Source organism: Adiantum capillus-veneris, chromosome 14, assembly GCF_014529385.1.
Source record: "Adiantum capillus-veneris isolate H3 chromosome 14, ASM1452938v2, whole genome shotgun sequence".
Taxonomy (NCBI): Eukaryota; Viridiplantae; Streptophyta; class Polypodiopsida; order Polypodiales; family Pteridaceae; genus Adiantum; species Adiantum capillus-veneris.
This window is the reverse complement of record NC_140944.1, coordinates 69,979,187-69,998,646: the sequence shown is the minus strand read 5'-3', so window position 1 is coordinate 69,998,646 and position 19,460 is coordinate 69,979,187. Positions and strand designations below refer to the sequence as shown.

The following is a 19,460-nucleotide window of genomic DNA, read 5'->3' as shown; positions in this document are numbered from 1 at the left end:
GGGGGGGTCGGAAAAAAATGGAGGGACCGGCGAAGAGTGCCTCAACTCCAACCAATTAAATTTTGCCATGGAGGAAGAACGCCCCTTTGCTTTTTTCTGCCGCCGCCTAATCTGAACCCACCCTAAGTCTGTAAGCACCTTATAACCGTAGAACCGTCTGTAGAGCTTCTGTCCAAGGAAGCAATGATTAACCCAATCATCAAAAGAGAGTAATTGAAGAACTACTAACGAAGAAAACAATAAAACTTTTTTTGAAGCCTCGGTATCACTGACACATTGAAGTACATAATGGCTGGCTTTGGTACGTATCTACAAGAAATATGGAAAAACGTGCAAGACTACAAGACATACATCAACATAATCAGACTTCTCTACACAGAAAAATCAACTTCATTATGTGAGCACGCCCTGAAGCTGTGTATTGGGCTTCTCGGAAAGCACATTCATTGTTTGAAGTAATAGGTGTCCCCATGCTGTGACAGTAAGCTCTCAAAAGCCTCCACTTGTCCCTCGTCGTACTCGCCTTTTGTGTCAGGTTTCCACATGACAAGAAACAGAGCGGCTGCCTTGTCTTCGTCATCCAGGAAGCGAATGGAATATGTTGGTATATCACCAGTCATAGATTTGCCCTTTGCAAATTTGGCTGATTTCACCTTATTTAAAAGTAAATGGAAATCAACATTTTCCTCCTTGTTCATGAGATTCGCATACTCGCCTCTCCCGGCTATGGTGTGATAGAACAGCCTCTCCAGGCTGGTCACAGACTCCAGAACTCCCACTCCAGTGTTCACAATAATGCGAATCTACAAGACGAATGAGAAAATACCATTAACTTCAAAAATACCAGCAAAGAGAGCAACTACATCAACTTGCATTGATAATGTTCCAGAAACACATCAAATTCGATGTTAGTGATTGCTAGAAATAGTTACCCCCCCAAAAAAATTATCGAACGGTATTCATTGAGTGATACTTTAGCTTTATCTGTTCCAAAGGAACAAGTGATCTCAATGGCTGCTCAAGGAAACCAACTAAAAGGACCCCAAGGTTACCATGCTAAGTCTCTACAAACTTTCCATTTTTTCAAAAAAACACTAAACTCTTTTTCCATGTACCCTCATATTATTTACTCCAACAACATGACATCACACGTTACTCTTCTGCATGAAGATAGCAGATATCAACCCCTTGGCAGGGCATTGCTTTGCCTAACTCCACACATATGCATAGGCTTCGTTTGTGGGTTCTTCACTCTTGCCTCCGGGACATGCTCTTGCTCTCCTAGCTGTACTTCAAGCATTGTTGCAGGAGATGTGGATGCACATGCCGGACTTGACACACATTTTACGCTCGCCTCTTCTACGTATTTACAGAATGTTAGGATGTATGCACTTGCGTGATGGCCTGCGTTAGTAGTTACATCCCATGCCCTGCTCTTGGACATCTTTCATACTATCTTCTGAGCACATTTTCATTTTGTGCCAGTCAACATTCACAAGCTTTAGGAGCTTTGCAAGGTGAACATGGGCTCGAAGAACCTAGACGCTTACTCGCAATCATTCAAAGCCCTTTTCCTAGGACACACAACCTTGAATACCTATCAATTATAACCCCTTTTAATTATTGCCAAAGTACGTTTCTCACATACTATGGCATTGACTGAAGACATGTTTTGTTTGCACCTTTGGCAGAAAAAGCCAGATAATGGGGACCTCGCTATGGCAATTTCAGTGTCAACCCACATATACCCCTTACTTTTGCAGCTCAATGTCAGTCGAAAATCCGCTCCAGGTGAGTACAAAATATAAGAAAGACCAGCACTTTTCTGCTGCTTCAACTAGCCTTTGGCTTCACATCTTAGCAACATCATGAGTTGACATTATAGCTTGAAGAAGAGTACCTCAGGTATACCTCCAGGTATGTGATTCTTTATTTAGACATGTATCTTATGTATATGCATGTAGAGTTCTATTTTGCCAGGATACAAGCCTGTGTTTGGTTTCCATGGTTTCAAATGGTAACAGTTTGTTTGTCAACGGCTCTACTCATTATTTGGGCGTGGTCATGGACCTTGAACACCCCACAGTTTCTGTGGAGTGTTTCTGTGGAGTATGCTTTCTTTGCTCAGGCGCCCTCTAGGGACGTCCAATTAGTGTGAACTGGTCTGTGTGAAGACACCTTAGTTGAAGGGAGGTTAAGATATCCTACAAATAGGACCCTAGACATTGCTTGCCTGGACAACCAAGCTAGGACATGGGTTTGTGATATGGAATGCCAGTCCTTGAGGTGAGGCACTAGGCCAGAGAAACAAGCTCCCAGACTTGAGAACGAGCAAGTTAGGTTCGATGGCTGGGAAATGAGTCAAATGTCTATCCCTTATGTTGTTTTATGCACACGCTTGGCTTGTGTTATGTCAAGCGTATAGGATGGATCCTTGGGGAGTACTACCAGCCCCCTTCCCCTATATAGGGGTGGAATCTCATTATCCGACTCTCCACTAAAACACTATGACCCACAAAAGAAGGAACAAGAAAAGTCAGTTGCAGAAAATAGCCCAATGGTGGCCACTTTGAGCAAACCCTCACACGGTCAGGCACAGCCACACAACTCACTAGATCTAGACAGGAAACCCAGGAATGACCTCCAAAACTCCGATCGAAATTAGGGGTGGTACAAGCATGTGTGTGGGTGATGAGGGGTGGAGCTCTGAAGACTGAGTCTAAGGGTATGAAACTATATGCTTGCAGTGTACAATCATAATATGCATGTATCTAGCTAGCTCCATCTGGTACCAAACTGGGCATATGGGTATAAAATGAAGAGTCCACATAGGATAATGACCCAATCTCACAAAGCCCGTTCCACTGTCTTGTCTCACCTGCTGATGTCATGTCTAGATCTTTCGGATCTCCCTCTTGTACTCTCGCGGTTTGATGCTAGGATGCTTGTGGTCATTTGCTGGACTGGATGATCTCTGCCGTGAGGGGGTGCAAGAATTGCTCTCTGGAAAAAGTCAGTGAGCTGGTACTGTCGTCCTCCTCTAGGGGTAGTGAGTGACTAAAGGAGTGTCTTTGTATCTCAAGTAAGAAGCAGCCCAGCTATCTCATCTCTGGACTCCAACAGCTCTCGAAGTGTGGGCTATCTTGTAAAAAGAGTAGTGAATCTGTTCCATAAGCTCTCATAAGCTGTGAGTTTGCATACATAATACTCCTCACTCTCCACCTTTGTTGCACATAATCTGCAAATCCTCTCAACTCTAGGGGTGCCAGTAGTTTGGCCGGCCTCAATGTCTAATCTGCTGATGACACTTTGAGGTGTCCTATCGCCCATTTGGGCACTTTGTAGCATGTGTGTACCCATGTACCATGCTCTCTAGATAAAGCTGTCCTCCAAGATAGTCAAGACCTAATCTCTATAATACATCATCTTTAGTGGGAGATGCTGTCTAAGTGCACTCCATGTCCCTATAATGTAGAGCTGCCCGAGATCTTGTCCAAGGACTTGATTCCTCTTGCTGAATGAGGTGAGTTGCGATCATATCGGAAGAGCGGTAGCTACTCTATATTAGGGCCATGTACACGGAACTGTGCTACTTGTGCATACCAAGATCTGCTCTCTCGAGCCTTTGCTACCAGCATGGACACAATATATGAGAGTCTAGCTTGCATTTGTGATAGCTCTCTCATCAGTTGAATGCAACATATTGTCTGGAATTGGGCCTCCACTAATATGGATGCTGTCTAAGTGCACTCCATGTCCCTATAATGTAGAGCTGCCCGAGATCTTGTCCAAGGACTTGATTCCTCTTGCTGAATGAGGTGAGTTGCGATCATATCGGAAGAGCGGTAGCTACTCTATATTAGGGCCATGTACACGGAACTGTGCTACTTGTGCATACCAAGACCTGCTCTCTCGAGCCTTTGCTACCAGCATGGACACAATATATGAGAGTCTAGCTTGCATTTGTGATAGCTCTCTCATAAGTTGAATGCAACATATTGTCTGGAATTGGGCCTCCACTAACATGGATGGTGCAACAATCTCTACTATGGAAATATCATGCGGGGCTGAGGGTTCGCTGCAAATGATACATGATACCATCATGACCCATAATCCAGGTCCTTTCAATCTATGTCCACCAACAGGACATGACTCCAGGACCCCAACTGGCTGCAGCATGCCTAAGTGCCAAACAGCCACCCTTCCCCCAGTGGCAATGGTGCTCTAGCATCGACAATGCTACATACCCTCTAGTCAGTCAATCTCTAGACGCACTCGACAAGGAGAAGCGGCCTGTAGTACAACTGAAAGTGACTCCCAAGTATACATAGGAATGCACTACCTCAACTCAGCCTCCTACCAGCATGAAGACAAGACAACTGTGAACTGTGGAAAGGTGTGAAAGATTACGACAGTGGTTTTCCTAAGGTTCATTCTGATGTCCCTCTGATTACAAAACGCATTCAAGGCCCGTAGATGCTGCAATAGGCTCTCCTATGATTTACATACGGTCTAGCTTGCAGATGCCTTCATACACATGATGGGTGTAGACATCCAGTAGGTAATATTGAAGCAATGTAGGATCCTTACTGTCACAAATGGGAGAGCAAATGAATAATCAACAAGCTAAAAATAAAACTTTTCAACCAAAAGAGACGAGGGAGAAGACCAACACAGTATTGGGGACTAGAAGATGGGCTGGTCCACCCCCTAGAGAGAATCTTTATTAGGGAGAATCTTTTTACAAGCACAAGAACCGGAGTAACCCCTCCGTTCTAAATCTCGTGCGAGATATTCTTTCCCAAGCGAGAAATTCCGAGAGATGAGCTCTCAAGTCTGTCTGCACACGGAGTACCGAACTCCGCAGACTGTTCCTAATTTGGTTCCCAAAATCCCTGAAGGCCTTCTCGTGCCTTCTCCGTGACGGAGTACCTGCAAAAGCACAAACACAAAACAACAACTCGTATAGCGTATTTACAATCTGTACCTATCGCTCCGAGTATGGAAAAGCGACCTTTGCATGCTGGCTTTGCATGATCATCTGCAACTTTCTGCTGGGAGAGTCTCCAAGAGCTAGCGCTGGCAAAAACTGGGAGCAGGAGAGAAGGTGCTGTTTGATTTTATAGGCGCTGGGACCGTCGGGAATAGGGGGTGTGAAACCGGCGAGAATAGCTATTGGGGGAGCGCTAAAGAAGAGAGTAGCCTGGCGAAAAAATTGGATGTGCAAAGGAGAGAGAGATTGCTATCTTTATTTTCAACCCAAAGGGCGTGCTGATATTTCTATATTAAGCATTGGCTGCCCACTTATTAAGTGAGCGGCCGGTCAATTTTTAAAAATGTGTGAACCTGTTTAAAAACTTAGTGAGCTGAAAACTGATGCCACACAACACTTCCTAGGCCTCCTCGGATACAATTATCAGACACAAATGCAATGCAAACACACATTCCTCGCGGAAAAGCATTTGCTTTTCCCGGAAATCAGTTAAAAATATTCCACCTTTTGGAAAAAAGCTTCCCACTGAACTAACGGTACAACCCCTTCGCGATGTTTAATGTCACCCATCATATGACACATCAGAGTTGTTCGTTCCTGATGGCTTTTATCAATTCCAGTAGATCCATAGTTCCTAACCTTTACGGCTGAAGTGCACACATTTAAATATCCTAATTTTAATGAATAGAAATTACTAAAAAAAAAAAGAAAATAGTTCATTTAGCAACATCTCTCTGGCTTCTAAACCGTTGTCCTCAATTGTAGTGCTTGTACATATCCTTCCTCTCGGGATAAGATTCTTGGTCGATCATCCACTGAGCGTCTAAAGTAGAATAATTCTTGAACTTTAACAAACACTTCCAAGTAATCTTTCCGGACTTAGTGGTCGCTCCTGATGATGAATGATCTCCTCCAGTTGGAGTATTTCTTCTGTTTCCTCAACCTCGGGAGGTTCCTCAACTATAGGTTGACTTGGAAGCGGTTCCACATAGGGCCGGAGTAAACTAATATGGAAAGCATTATGGATTCTCCAATTATGTGCTAGCTATAATTGGAATGTCAGATCGTTCATTTGGTCACTTATCTTAAACGGCCCATAATAACGATTGGAAAGTTTTACCACCTTCCCTTTATGAGACGCTTGTTTCTTGAGTCTTGCCTTCTCAAACTTGAGTAGGAACAATTGACCGACTGTTAAGTCCAAATTTCTTCTATGCTTGCCATTAGTTAAGAAAAGTTGCCCATAGGGCTACAAACCCCTCTACTAGAGAGTGCTACATCAAAAGCATGGGGAGACTCTACCAGTGAGTAAACAAAATATGTACAATGAGGCTAAATCACAGAATGGGATAAGGACAGAGCCACACAGGTGGCCGGTAGTGCCATCTGGGCACACCCTAAGAAGGGCCTTGGGCGCCAAAGTCGCAAGAAAGCCTCTCTATGCTCTTGCAGTGCAAACCATGGGGTTCTAAACAAGGGGTTGTCTCAAGCGCTCCTTCGTGCAAGTGGGCTGGTGTTGCTCTAGACCACTCCGTAGCTGCTCCCAAGAGCGAAGTAGGATCGCAACAAATTGATCCTCCAGCCTCCTGCTCAGACCAACTCTATGCATCTCTCTAAAGATCCACCTGATGGAAGGGCTCCAAGGGCCTCTTGCATGAGGAGCCCGAGCTCAAAGCTGCTGAAGCAACAACTCCTTCCAGGGCTCCTCCCCTGGAAGCAATCCTCAGACAACACACTTACCAAGAAGGGCTCTGCTCTGCTCTGCTGTGCTGGGTCGATGATTCCTAGTCCCACCCTGAGAACACAATAGGGTGATGACCTGCCAAGTTACATTGGCCCGGGCTAAACGGGTGTCGCGCCTTGACCAAAGAAAGTTCATGATCAGCCTCTCTAGCTGGCTGATACAGGAGCTCGAGAAGATCCAGCAAGACGTGATGTACCACATAGTAGCCAACAACGCATGGTTGGCCACTACAACTCTGCCTCCCAGAGAGAGCTGTACCGAACTCCAATGCAACAACTTCCTCCTAATGAACAGGAGGAGGGGAGCAAGTCCAAGCCAACCTGATAAGTAACGAACTACAGTCCCGGGGGGATTCCATCTAAAACCCTCACCTGGTGACCAATCAGGCGTAGGAGCACTGCCAACCTAGAAAGCTACAGTCTCCCTCCAGTTGATCAGTGTGCCTGATGCACAACAGAACACCTCAAGAGCCTGCTCACACTTGTGCACATTGGCCTCCTGGCCCTCCAAATACAAGACTGAGTTGTCGGCAAACTCAGCGTCAAGAAGCTCATCTGCCCTAATAGGAAGCTCAAGACCACACAAGCCAACCTGCTGAGAAGTCAAAAATCTGCTCATTGCCTCAACATAGAACAGAAAGAGAAAGGGAGCAAGAGGGCAACCTTGTCTGATCAACGCGTGAGCAAGAAGCGTTCTCCTCTTCCCCGTGCCAAGAGCACCTGATTGTCTGCACGCCTGTAGAGAGTTGACACACCTCTGATCCAAGCATTTGAGAAACCCATTCTGCGTAGAGTGCCCTCCAGGAAATCCCAGTCAACTCTGTCGTAGGCCTTCTCAAACTTGAGGAGTATCACCAGATCCTCTCCTCAGAGACGCGCGAGGGCACACGCCTCCCAAAAAGTGAAGATGTTGTCAGGGATACTACGCTCTTTGACCAAACATGTCTGGGTCCCATGTATAATGCTCTCTAGGAGTGGCTGGATCCTCAAGCTCAGAGCCTTTGCTAGAATTTTGTAGGATGAGTTGAGGATGGTAATGGGTCGCCATCGTCGAATTTCATCCAAGGAGCCTCCCTCCTTGGGAATCAAGTAGATCAAGCCCTCACTCATGCTGTCAGGTATCTCGTCAGTGTGCAAAACGTATTGGAATGCGTTGCAAAGATTTGAACCAAGCAAGTCCTAGTACTCCAAGAAAAGCTGGGAGTCAACCCATCCTTCCCTGGACAACTATCTCGGGGGAGTGCTCTAAGGGCCTCATGGAGCTCCTCTAGCTGGAGGGGAAGCTCAAGTCTCTATCATATCTCCTCAGTAACAAGGCAAGGCAGCTGTGCCCAAACCTGCTCTCTACATGCATCTTGGTGCTTTGACTGAGGCTCAGCTGACAACAGATCACGGTAAAAGTCAATAGAAACTCCACGCATATCCTTAGGCTCTGAAGCAACTGATCCGTTGGGTCTCCTCAACTGACTAACACTGGTGTGCGCATGGCGTGGCCCCACTGTCTCAAAAAACACCCCAATAACTCTATCACCCACATGGGTCCACTAAGATGACTGCCGATGGCAGGCAAACTCATGACGCCGCTCCTCAAAGCTAGGCAACTCCTGTCTAGCATGCTGCATCTGCTCCTCCAACCAAGGATTGTTTGGATGCTGCTCTTGCATCCTCTGCAAGGAAACAATGCCCCGTGGAAGATGCTTCTCCTCCTCCTGGGCTGCAGCCAAGCGAGAGCTGCAAACTCTTGAAAGAAGAAACGACTAAGCTCTGCCAGTCCAGATGCCACTCTACCAGCAGGGGGGTGGCGTCTACCAGCAGGGGTGTCCTACGTGTCTAGGCTCTCTGTTCAAAGTGCATGCACCCACTCTCTAAGCTCTTAATCTAGCAAGATCCTCTCGGGGATGTGTAGCATCGCATCCCCCCTGCTCTATCTCTCTGTCACAGTGAGAATCATTGGCGCATGGTCGGAAAAGGCAGTCCCTGCCAAGATGCAAACAGATGTCCCCATGTCACAAATGTGGTCATTGGCGTAGAAGCGATCTATTTGAGATAGATTCACTGATACAAAGCCGCTCCCAAGCTGCCAACTCAGCCCCTTGCACCGTAGCATGGCCACCTCCAATCTTGTTAGTGGGGTCCTCCAACATGTTGAAGTCCCCTCCAACACACCATTGCTCTGCTTGCGGCAAAGCCTCAACAACATGAGACCAAAACTCTGCTGGTGCACTTGCCACATTGGGCGCATATATGTTCAGGAAACCCATGATGCAACCCTGAACCTGCATAGTAATCCATTGAGCTCTGCTTGGCACAATAATACCTCTGCCTACAATAGCCTGTTGCCAAGAATCCGCAATAGTCATGCATACCTCTCCCTGGAGACCTCCAAGTCCAAATGCAACTGACCAAAATGTCTAATAACGACCACGCAGAATCTGATCACATCGTCTAATGCAGCTCTCACAAAGATAATGCTCCTGTAGCATAAAAATATCAATCTCACCACCCACAAGGCATCGCTAATTCTCCTGACGCAACCGACCCCTCTGACGCTAGAACAGGGGCCCTCCTAATCCCTGCACATTATATGAGACAATCCTCATGGAGTTGGTGAGAAAAAATAGATGCTGCAGCAGCAGCCAACCTCGATATCTTTGAGGCTGGTTTGGACAGAGAGTAATCCGCATCCGAGCGACCTCTAGACAAACGCGTCTGAAGTGACTGTCTCACCCAAGCCCAAGCCGAGCGTGTAGCCTGTAGGGCTACATCCTCTAACCAAGAATCCTCATGTACAAATACATAACAAGGGGCCTCTGAGTGTCAACAAACAAATGCACCACAATGTGCCTGCAACCTGTTGCATCTGGCAGCGTCACACTAAACTTGGCTAAAGGCCAAAGTGTCTGTACCAGATTTGTCACCCCGAGGTCCCCTGTGCGATGTGAGAACTAATGGCCTGGACCTGGAGCCAGTCAAGAACTATGTGCAGGGCCCACTCTGTAGGATCCTTGCTGCACAACGGAAAGGAGAAACCTACCGCTGGATCTAGAGCCTGAGTGCCTCAGGCTACTAGAAAGAGGACGTGGACTCGAAAGCAAGCATCCTCCATGTCGGGAGAAGAGTCACCTAGGAAGCGTGTGAAGCTGTAATTGAAGAAGTCCCATCGTCTGAAATGTCAAAGCTGGTCATTGTTAGATTTCACTCTGCTGCTTCACAAAGGTCTAGGGCACTTCCTTGTACGGCTAGTGTCTCCGGGCTAGCCACCGATAATTTAGGTTGTACCTTGTCAAGCCGGCTGAGTTTGGGGCCGTTCGCCTAGTATGGACTTCTTTGGGCACTCATATATATGGGGCCAAGGGGGTACACATTTCATTATCATTTGATAATTGTACGGGTCTTCTTGTTTTGGTAGTCATGGGGGGCTGATCGCCCTCCCTTCCCTACACCTAGCGTTTTGCGGTCTACACCTAGATCAATTCTTTGTTTGTAGTTTTCTTTGTTTGTACCCAGACTTGGTACTAGACTCATCATTGTAATCAGTTGGTCTCATAGGTCATTTTGGCCTTTTGTAGACGTTAATATATCATTTCATTTCATTTCATTTCTCTCTCTCTCTCTCTCTCTCTCTCTCTCTCTCTCTCTCTCTCTCTCACACACACACACACACACACACACACACACACACACACACACACACGCTTCCGCACACGTGCACTCACATTGTATCAGTCGCCCGTTGAGTCCAAGGCGCATCATCCGCATCAGGTTTTTCTCCCAAGGGCTGGATCAGCCAACGTTTCTGCAAAAATCTGCCAGCGTTTTTGTATCAACCAGGCAAGCGAAGAAAAATGGAGCTTTTTATTGCGGAGAAATCTTCTCAACCTGCGTTTTTTTCAAGAACTTGCAGATCTGCTGGTTTCTCACCTAGCGCTCGCCTTCTCAGGCTCTTTCCTCAACGGAAAACCCCTTCCTCCATCAGCGTTTTCTGTTGCCCATGCGTTTCCCTTGGGAGCAGCTGCGTATTTGGCAGGCTGCTGCGTTTTCAGCAGAGGAGGGGAGCGCTTGGCCACACCCTCTACAAATCTGCTTTTGCCCCACAGGCTGGGCATCCGGTGCCTTGCAGTACACTGTTTACAGAGCCAAGTTCACATGCTGCTTTCGTTTTTTACAGCCCATCACGCGCAGTGACTTTGATTCACCACCATCTTCAGACCCTCTGCACCGCTCCGGGCCCTGCCGGGAGCGTACGAGCAAGCTGAAAACCGCTGGACAACAGCGTTTTCAGCACCTCGCGGTTGCGTTTTTGGGTGGAACCTCTTCGCTTGTGTTTTTCACAAAAAATGAAGTTACTATTACCAAATGGTGACATGGATGGCCCTAGAGTGGGGCAGTAGAGCATACACACACACCCTCCCTGACTGGCAGCACCCGGAATTCACGCTGCAAGTGTTGACGCGGCAGTGTACGGCAGACCCGTATTTTGCGGCGCCATTTCCGCTGACAGGCTGACATGACTGAGCGTACCGAATTTTGTGATTTACAGGCAGCTGAACGGAGATTTGCTTTACGCAAGGGAAATTGGCAGCTTTTGGAATAGTTGCTTTATTTTAAGAACATGGGCACATCTCCGCAAAGTTCCTCAAAAGGTAACATTGTCCAAACATATTCGTCCTTCAATCATCATTCAGTTCTCTCCAGAAAATCAAGGAAAAAAGTTGAATTTCATCAAATACAATCTTTGTGCCCTTCATTTGTCAAAGTCGCTTTCTCAGCCCGATAGTCAACCACGGCATTGTTCTTTTGGTACAAAGGGATTTCAAGGAGGACGTCACAACCTCCCAAGGGCATTACGTAGATGTCCTCATGCCGGATTTGCAGAAGTCGTTTGAAGTATATTGTGATGCTTGTGGTCGTAGTCTCGAGCCGTCTTAATGCAAGAAGGCCATGTCATTGCCAATGAGAGCCGATTGTTTTCAAGGCCGGAATTAGCAGTACAGATATATGAGAAAGTGCTTTTGGCGGTTATACATGCTGTTACTCAGTGGTGACATTACCTACTCGGAGCCGATTTTACGGTCTTCACAGATCATCAGAGTTTACGCTACTTCTCGTCACAGAAGTAGCTATTGGAAAAGGTGGGCAAACATCTTGTCACAGTTTCACTTCCAGATTGTCCATGTGCAAGGACATAAGAATTTGGTGGTAAATGCTTTGTCCCGGAAGCCATTGATTTTGGCTATTTCTGCGATACACCATAGAAGCTTCGAGGATATGGTCAATCAGTATGCCACAGATACAGATTTTGCAGATATTTTCACTCGGATACAGGATGGGGAGGTAGTAGCGGGATATTCCATTCGGGATGGCTACTTGATGAAGAAAACGATGTAGTGCATTATACAGCTGTTGAGGGAAAGGTTCTAACCTAATGCCACTGTCCACCATTTACGGGTCACTGCGGCATTGCTACCACCTTGAAAGGTGTGGAGAGATACTTCTTTTGGCCGAGACTCAAGAAGGACGTGAACGATTTTGTACGTAGTTGCTTGGTATGCCAGAAGGTCAAGTTTGACAGCCATAAAGCAAAGGGATTGTTATAGCCTTTACTTATACCCACCCGCCCCTAGGAAAGTATTGCAATGGATTTCATTTTTGATCTCCCGAAAACATAGAGTGGGCACGATGGTATCTGGACTATTATTGACAGATTTAGCAAGCAAGCTCATTTCATTCCAGTGAAGAAGATAGTCAAGCCAGATTACTTAGCGAGACTATTTATTGCCCAGATATTTAGATTACATGGCATGCCTGAGACAATTGTCTCTGACAGAGACCCCAGATTCACGAGTTTGTTTTGGAAGGCTATTTGGGAGAACGTTGGCACACGTTTGCGGTTCTCATCATCTTTCCACCCGCAGACAGACAGGCAATTTGAGATTGCAAATTCAGTCGTACTGGATTTGTTGAAGTGTTCTTCTTTGGATCAGAAGACTACATGGGAAAAGTATTTTGCCCTTGGTAGAATTTGCTACAATAATACGATTCACTCTTTGATTGGGAAGGCGCCATTTGAGATTATTGAATTTGCTACCCTTTCTTAGCACGAAAGATAAGATTTTTGAAGCCGACCAGTTCACGAGGGACTTGGACTTGGTCCAGGAGGCTTTAGAGAAATTCAAGAAAGACATAAGAAGGTAGCGGATTGACATCGTCGCGATTTGAAATTAAAGGAGAACCATTGGGTGCTCTTACGTTTTGAGAAGGCACGCCTGTGAAAGAAAAAGGGAAAGGAGCGGCTTTTTCCAAAGCTTAGCATGAGATACTATGGACCTTTCCAGATTTCCGAAAAAATAAATGATGTCTCCTTTAGACTGAAGCCGACCGATACTTGGATAATTCACAATGCTTTTCATGCGAGTCTCTTGAAGCCTTTACAAGGCTTAGGCGATGTGCCCGATGATGGGGAGCTTGATGAGCAACCCAAAGTGGAGGAAAACTCGTTCGAGGAAAAGATATTGGCACACAAAGATAGAAAGATAAAAGGTAAAGCGATAAGACGGTTCTTGGTTAAATTCAAGAACTATCCCGCATTGGATGCGAAGTGGATGGAGGAGGAGGACCTAGCAGATACTCTTCAGATTGTGAATCTTTACCTTGAAGCATTCGGTTTAGCATAGTCTATTCCGATAGAACCCCGATCTCAGCTTGGGCGGAATTTGGCGCAACGGGTATGCACAAGAGGGGAGTCACTCCGCTCCTTTGTCAACAAATTGCCCCAGTTTTTGATACTAAAGTCACTGATGTCTCTATTGATAAAAATCCTAACTCCCACCAGCTTATGGGACCCTGTCCGATGGGGCCAAGTTCATACAGCAAAGCCAACACCCACATACACACTCAAAACCGTTACACATTTGTATGGACATACTTATAAAAACACTATCCAGCCTTAAAAATAAAATAAAATTAGCCTATACCTTCAGTCTTTGGTCTTTGTGCCCGCTCCCTAGGTCATTTTCTATAACTTTGTTAGGCCCTTTAACCTTAAACCTGGGTATAGTCCTAAGTCATGAGGTAATTTGCAAATGTTTTTTATGGTTTTAAAGAGTCTTTTTATAAACCACACCGTATTTATCCAAACCGTAAAATATAATTTAAACACACCATATTTTTCCGTGCAAAACTGTACCATACTTTACCGTACGACTGTATTGTGACAACCCTGGGCTTCTGTAGGCCTCAGATAATTTATCCTTGCCTCGCCTATCTTTCCCCCCGGCCTTGGTAACCTCTACTGCCCTATTTTCCCACTTTCTCGTCTTTTCCCCCTATTTTCCAAGTCGTGGGGCTGGGAGGAAAGTGTGGGTCAGGCAGCTTCCTAGAGGTAGTACATAGAAGGGGCAGGGGAACCTCTTTAGGTGTGTTGTGCTCAGCCTGTAGGGTGCCCCCTCTTGGGGCAGCTCTAGATCCAGTCTCTGGGCAGCCCATTGGGAGGGCAGTCCCCCCATCGTTTTAAGGGGAGCAGCCCATCCCAACGGTTTTGGGCACTCTGGTGTTTTCTCCCAGATACGGCCACGAAGTAGCACCATGGCGACATCCTCTCCTCAAGGCAGCGCACACATGGGCAATCACATGTAGAGGCATGCTATCTCTGATGGAGGCCTGGGAGAGCAGAGGATTCCCTTGTCCAAGGAGGGCAGCCATACGATGGCAACCTTGAGTCGTTATCCTCTCTCTCCAAATTCATCTTGCTACAGGGAGGAGACACAGCTGGTGTGATTCCAGTTCACCATGAGGATGTTACCTGTGTTGAGGTCAAGACATTTGGTCTCTATGCAGGAGCAGATGGCAGTACCAATTGTGTGTACCTTGGGTCTAGACTATCAATTGAGGTATGTCAGTTCGATGCCCGACCATCCTTGATCACTTGTTTGAGCAATTTGTTATCTGCATGGAGAGCCTCTCTCTCTCTCTCTCTCTCTCTCTCTCTCTCTCTCTCTCTCTCTCTCTCTCGGCACAGTGATAATCTAATGAGAAGACAAAGAGCACTACAGCTTCAGAGGCAGATCACAGATTTCTTCGGATCGAGAGAAGCAGGAGTGGAAGGAGAAGCAAGAGGCCAGCAGCCAGCACAAAGGAGTACCCACATCCATACCAAAGGCACCCTCATTGACAGGGCAATTGAGCTTAGAAAATCGAGATGACCAAGACTGAGATGCAGAAGCACACTTCACCGGAGGAGACTACAACAAAGGATTAGAAGCATTCTAGCTAGACACCCACAATGCTCCTAAGAAGTTTATTTAATACTTTGTATTTAGTTTTTCACATTTATTTTCACACTTTCACACTTAGTACTTTAGTACTAAGGTACCCAGACATTGTAACAGATTCACCACTTTTGTATCAGTTTGGTCTCATAGGTCATTCTGGCCTTTTGAAGCTGTTAATATAACATTTCATTTCATTTCATTTCTCTCTCTCTCTCTCTCTCTCTCTCTCTCTCTCTCTCTCTCTCAGAGGCAGTCCCAGAGACACATTACAGATTTCTTTTCACTAGATATGGGACAGCCAGAGGAGCAGCCACCACTGCAGAGCTCGTCCCACACTCATTCGACCACTACTGGCACTCTCATCGACCGAGCATTGGAGCTACAGAGATACAGACGACCGCGACTGAGGAGAGGAGCTACACAGCATCGACGGAGACTACAACAGAAGATTCGAGCCATACTCTCTCGACATCCAGAGTGCAGATGAGGATGGATCCTCACCATTTCTTCCATCTTTGTTTCACACACTGTTACATCCAGTTTACCGGGTACCTATTGTATCAGCTGCTACACCCACGTAGTTTTAGATTGTAGTAGTAGTAGTAGTATTTTGTTCCACTTCTAGTTCTTTTCTAGTTCTTTTGTACCCAGACATGGTATTAGATTCACTATTTTGTAACTGATTGGTCTCATAGGTCATTTTGGCCTTTTGAAGACGTTAATATAACATTTCATTTCATTTCTCTCTCGGAGACTACAACAGAAGATTCGAGCCATACTCTCTCGACATTCAGAGTGCAGATGAGGATGGATCCTCACCATTTCTTCCATCTTTGTTTCACACACTGTTACATCCAGTTTACCGGGTACCTATTGTATCAGCTGCTACACCCACGTAGTTTTAGATTGTAGTAGTAGTAGTAGTATTTTGTTCCACTTCTAGTTCTGTTCTAGTTCTTTTGTACCCAGACATGGTATTAGATTCACTATTTTGTAACTGATTGGTCTCATAGGTCATTTTGGCCTTTTGAAGACGTTAATATAACATTTCATTTCATTTCATTTCTCTCTCTCTCTCTCAAATGGTCCGTCTCTGTCTACCTTAGTTGTCTCTCTTCTCCACAGTTGCCTTGTTCATGTATGTGGCATTGCAAGTGTTCTCTAGTGTCAGAGGATCTTATCCGCGTCGAGCCAAACAACTCGGAGTCGAGGTGTCCACCGGATTTGAGGCCAGTTCTTGTCTTCATTGCATCTTCCACTGCCTATTTTAACATGACCGTCTATGCCCTATCTACATTTGTGTGAGGTCATCATCAAGGAAAAGAGGCTCCCCATTTAGAGTGCATAGGGACACTCCTTTGCATGAAAGTGGTCCTCTCCAACTCACTTATGAAGTATAGAAAGAGAACCCTCTTTATCGTTGTATCCTTGCCGTCTCTCCAAGCTTCCGGGAGGGGTCCATCTCTTGCTAGCCATTTGAGGATATATGCGTTGTATGAAAGACATAAGAAGAATGCACTGGCCTAGAGGACTATCAGGGATAGCATTGCTAGCACCATTGCCAAGAGGCAAAGGCAAAGGCTGCCCCCTCAAGGGCCAATAGGGAGAGGTCTTTGAATCATAGTTACAGGGAATGGCCATTTTCAGGCCTCCGTTCCCTGTTCCGACTCCAACTTCCCGTTCCGAATCGCCGTTCTATGTTTCAAACGTGAGTATCCGTAAGAAGGAATGACATTTCATGCCCGTTCCCTGTTCCCTGTTCCCGTCCTGGGAAACTATGCTTTGAATTGTAGGTATATTTGGGGATCACTTTCAAGCAAAGCAGGGTGGTTATCTATGCTACAAGCCTCTGAGGACCTTACTTCCTTGGCCCTGCTTGAGAGTTGCAAGAGCCGCACACGACGTGCTTGCGCTTTGACACCCTGATGCATCAGCACTAGTAGATGCAGCCCTGGTTTGAACACTAGGCCTATCAACAATCTCGTGAAGCATGCTAGAGAACCTAGACTGTGCTGCATGATTCAAAATGACCCTCAGTGCACCATGAAATATTGAGAGCAGCGTTTGATGAGCCACCTATAATAGCGAGGGCTCATGCTTCCTTCGTCAGTTCAAGGAGAGGAGACCAGACAGGCTTTCAAGGCTTGCTTATGAGGCCTCCCTAATTGCTCTGATGACTGCTCGCAGAGTCACGAGACAAGAGGGTATGGTATGCTTTAGTGACATGATAGCGTACAGGTATAAAATTATGAATTCACCATAGGTAGATTGCCTCACACATCTCCCTCTCCCCTGGTGAGATGATTAAGGTAGCAAGAGCCGAGCTCAGACAGACACAAAAAGAGGACATGGATGGCACCAGCACAACCCTTGCCCTCCAAGATGGCCGTGGACAATTGGCAACGGCTAAAAAGTGTTCTATATAATAAGCAACACTAGCTTGAGAAGCCATATATGGTTGGGTGGGGTGGAGTGGAGTTGCACATTGTTTCTATCCATATCAAAGGAACATGTACATGGTCTATGAGCATTGAGATGTACTTTTGGATGCTGCTCCAAGGAAGTGGTGCTATATGGCTGTTCAAGAAGGAGAGAATTCAGTTTTCTTTCTCCTTTGCTTGCTCATCCAATGGTTTATGGTACAAACAGCCCACGACACATAGGTATGCCAAGTGTGATCTTACCCATAGGGTTTAAAATGACCTCTAGAGGCCTTTCACTCACACAGCCGCATGTGGAAGTTGGTGAAAGAGAAAAAGTTGGCAGTACTAACACTATCTTAAAAACGCTCAAAGTTTAAAGGTCTCTGAAAATCTATCAAGGTGTTTCCAAATAGAGACTTCTATAGAACACGGCCACTAAGAGACTTACATTACTGCTGCTGTTGTTCCTCTGTAAGCTATTGCTAGGAGGTGGGGGCGATATGCCGTAATGTGGACTTGGAATGTCTTACTGGGAAACACTAAGGAAGCACTGTCCTTCGATCAGATTTACTGCATAGCAATCCCTAGAACCTTCTATGAATTGAGACGTACTTCAAGATAAACAGAAACCACCCACCTGTAGGCTGTTCAGCTCTATATAAATGTTAGATAGACTAACACAAATATGCACATTACATTGCTGCCAAGAGGCTTCCCAATGCACCACCCTTCTGTGGCTTGAGATAATTATCAAACTCTCTGCTTACGTGGTGGAGAGTCCGTGACTGACAACTGGCCCAAATTCTTAAAAACTCCCTGAGTGTTTATGCAGAAGTTTGAGCGGTCAAGCTGTGGTTGGTATGCTACTAGCTCAGCCGTTCTTCACTGTCCCATATTTAAACCACGGCCCCTTCTGTAGACTTGTGCACATCTCTATTATGGTCTTAACTGCCCAATTCACTCTCCCAATCAAGAGTGCTCTTCCAAATTTTACATGGTCATGCAGGAATAGCTAATAATCTCAAACCAACAAAGATTTATCGTTCAAAACACACTAGGCATATCTAGAACGAATGGCCCCATCCTCACAGGCAAGGCATGCCACCAAGATAACACTTCAAACATGCAAAGTTGGAAAACAGTATTAAGAAGAGAGAGAGAGAGAGAGAGCCCAAAAGAGAGAGAGAGAGAGAGAGGACCCGCCCAACACTCTTGAGCTCTTCCAGGAAATCCTTGACCCGCTGAGTGTCGGAAGCTTGCTCTGTTGCAGCAGGTGCTTCAGCTGCGGTCGCCAGAATCTGAAACCCCAATTCTCTGTGCAATGCTGGGCGCCTGCGACTGGCTCGACCATGGATGGTCTGCTGCAGGAAAGGCTGACTCGCGAAAGAAGCAGAGAAACATGGTCTTTTGAGAAGGAGAGAAACGTAGGAAAATGACGAAGACGTCGAAGCAGAAGCAGAGGCGACCGTGTTCGAAAGTTTTGCTAAGGAAGCCATGGATGGCTGCGTGTGCGCGTATGTTTTTGAGTCACAAGACGACACAAAACATTATCTACAAAATAAATAGGCGCCCACTTTCGACATGCAGATGAAATACGAGACACACTTGCTATGGCGAGATTGATCCTGCCCATTTCGACTTCTTCGCTGCTGCTGTCCAACTCATCTCCATCATTGGCTCGTGCTTGTAGCACAGCCCCTGCCCGCTCTCTTAACTTCTCCACTGCTCACACGCGAGTTTCATCGTCGACCTCTTCCCAGAGCCTGCCCTTGGAGCGACGTAGTGTTGTTATTGCAGGGGTTAGCATTCTCTGGGCTAGCATTGGCACTGGTGTGCTTGTTGCTGCAACTGCCATGTCCACTTCCATGGTTGCAGGGAAATATAAAGGACAGCAAGCCTCTCTTTCTGTTAAGCGAGGCATGGAGCTATTTGTACAGGTCCTCTCTCTCTCTCTCTCTCTCTCCATCCCCCCCCCCCCCCCCCCCCCCCCCCCCCCCCCCCCAAACTCCATATTTCTGTGCCCCTTGAATT

General features: G+C 46.3%; 2 protein-coding genes across 3 annotated transcripts in view; one reads left to right on the top strand and one right to left on the bottom strand.

Moving 5' to 3' along the window:
- Window positions 1-225: 225 nt before the first annotated feature.
- LOC147442582 (uncharacterized) lies at window positions 226-18,975 on the bottom strand. The gene is made up of 2 exons (XM_086528723.1): window positions 18,629-18,975; window positions 226-803 (listed from the first exon to the last, which is right to left on the bottom strand). Exons 1-2 carry the CDS (start codon window positions 18,923-18,925, stop codon window positions 444-446), a joined length of 657 nt encoding a protein of 218 aa, XP_086384849.1. The 5' UTR covers window positions 18,926-18,975; the 3' UTR covers window positions 226-443.
- Window positions 18,964-19,460, top strand: part of LOC147442581 (Tetratricopeptide repeat (TPR)-like superfamily protein) — a 79,312-nt gene continuing 78,815 nt past the window's right edge. Inside the window, exon 1 of one of the 2 annotated variants that reach the window (XM_086528721.1) lies at window positions 18,964-19,366. In XM_086528721.1, coding sequence (XP_086384847.1) covers window positions 19,040-19,366 — 327 coding nt within the window. In that variant the 5' untranslated portion in view covers window positions 18,964-19,039. The remainder of the gene's footprint in view (window positions 19,367-19,460) is intronic. The other variant, XM_086528722.1, reaches the window with a different exon arrangement.

Excerpts from the sequence above, each read along its gene's own strand:
- LOC147442582 (XM_086528723.1), bottom strand. The coding sequence starts at position 18,925 with ATGGCTTCCTTAGCAAAACTTTCGAACACGGTCGCCTCTGCTTCTGCT. Across the intron at positions 804-18,628 it reads AGCTCAAGAGTGTTGGGCGG|ATTCGCATTATTGTGAACAC; the intron begins GTCCTCTCTCTC and ends TTCGTCTTGTAG.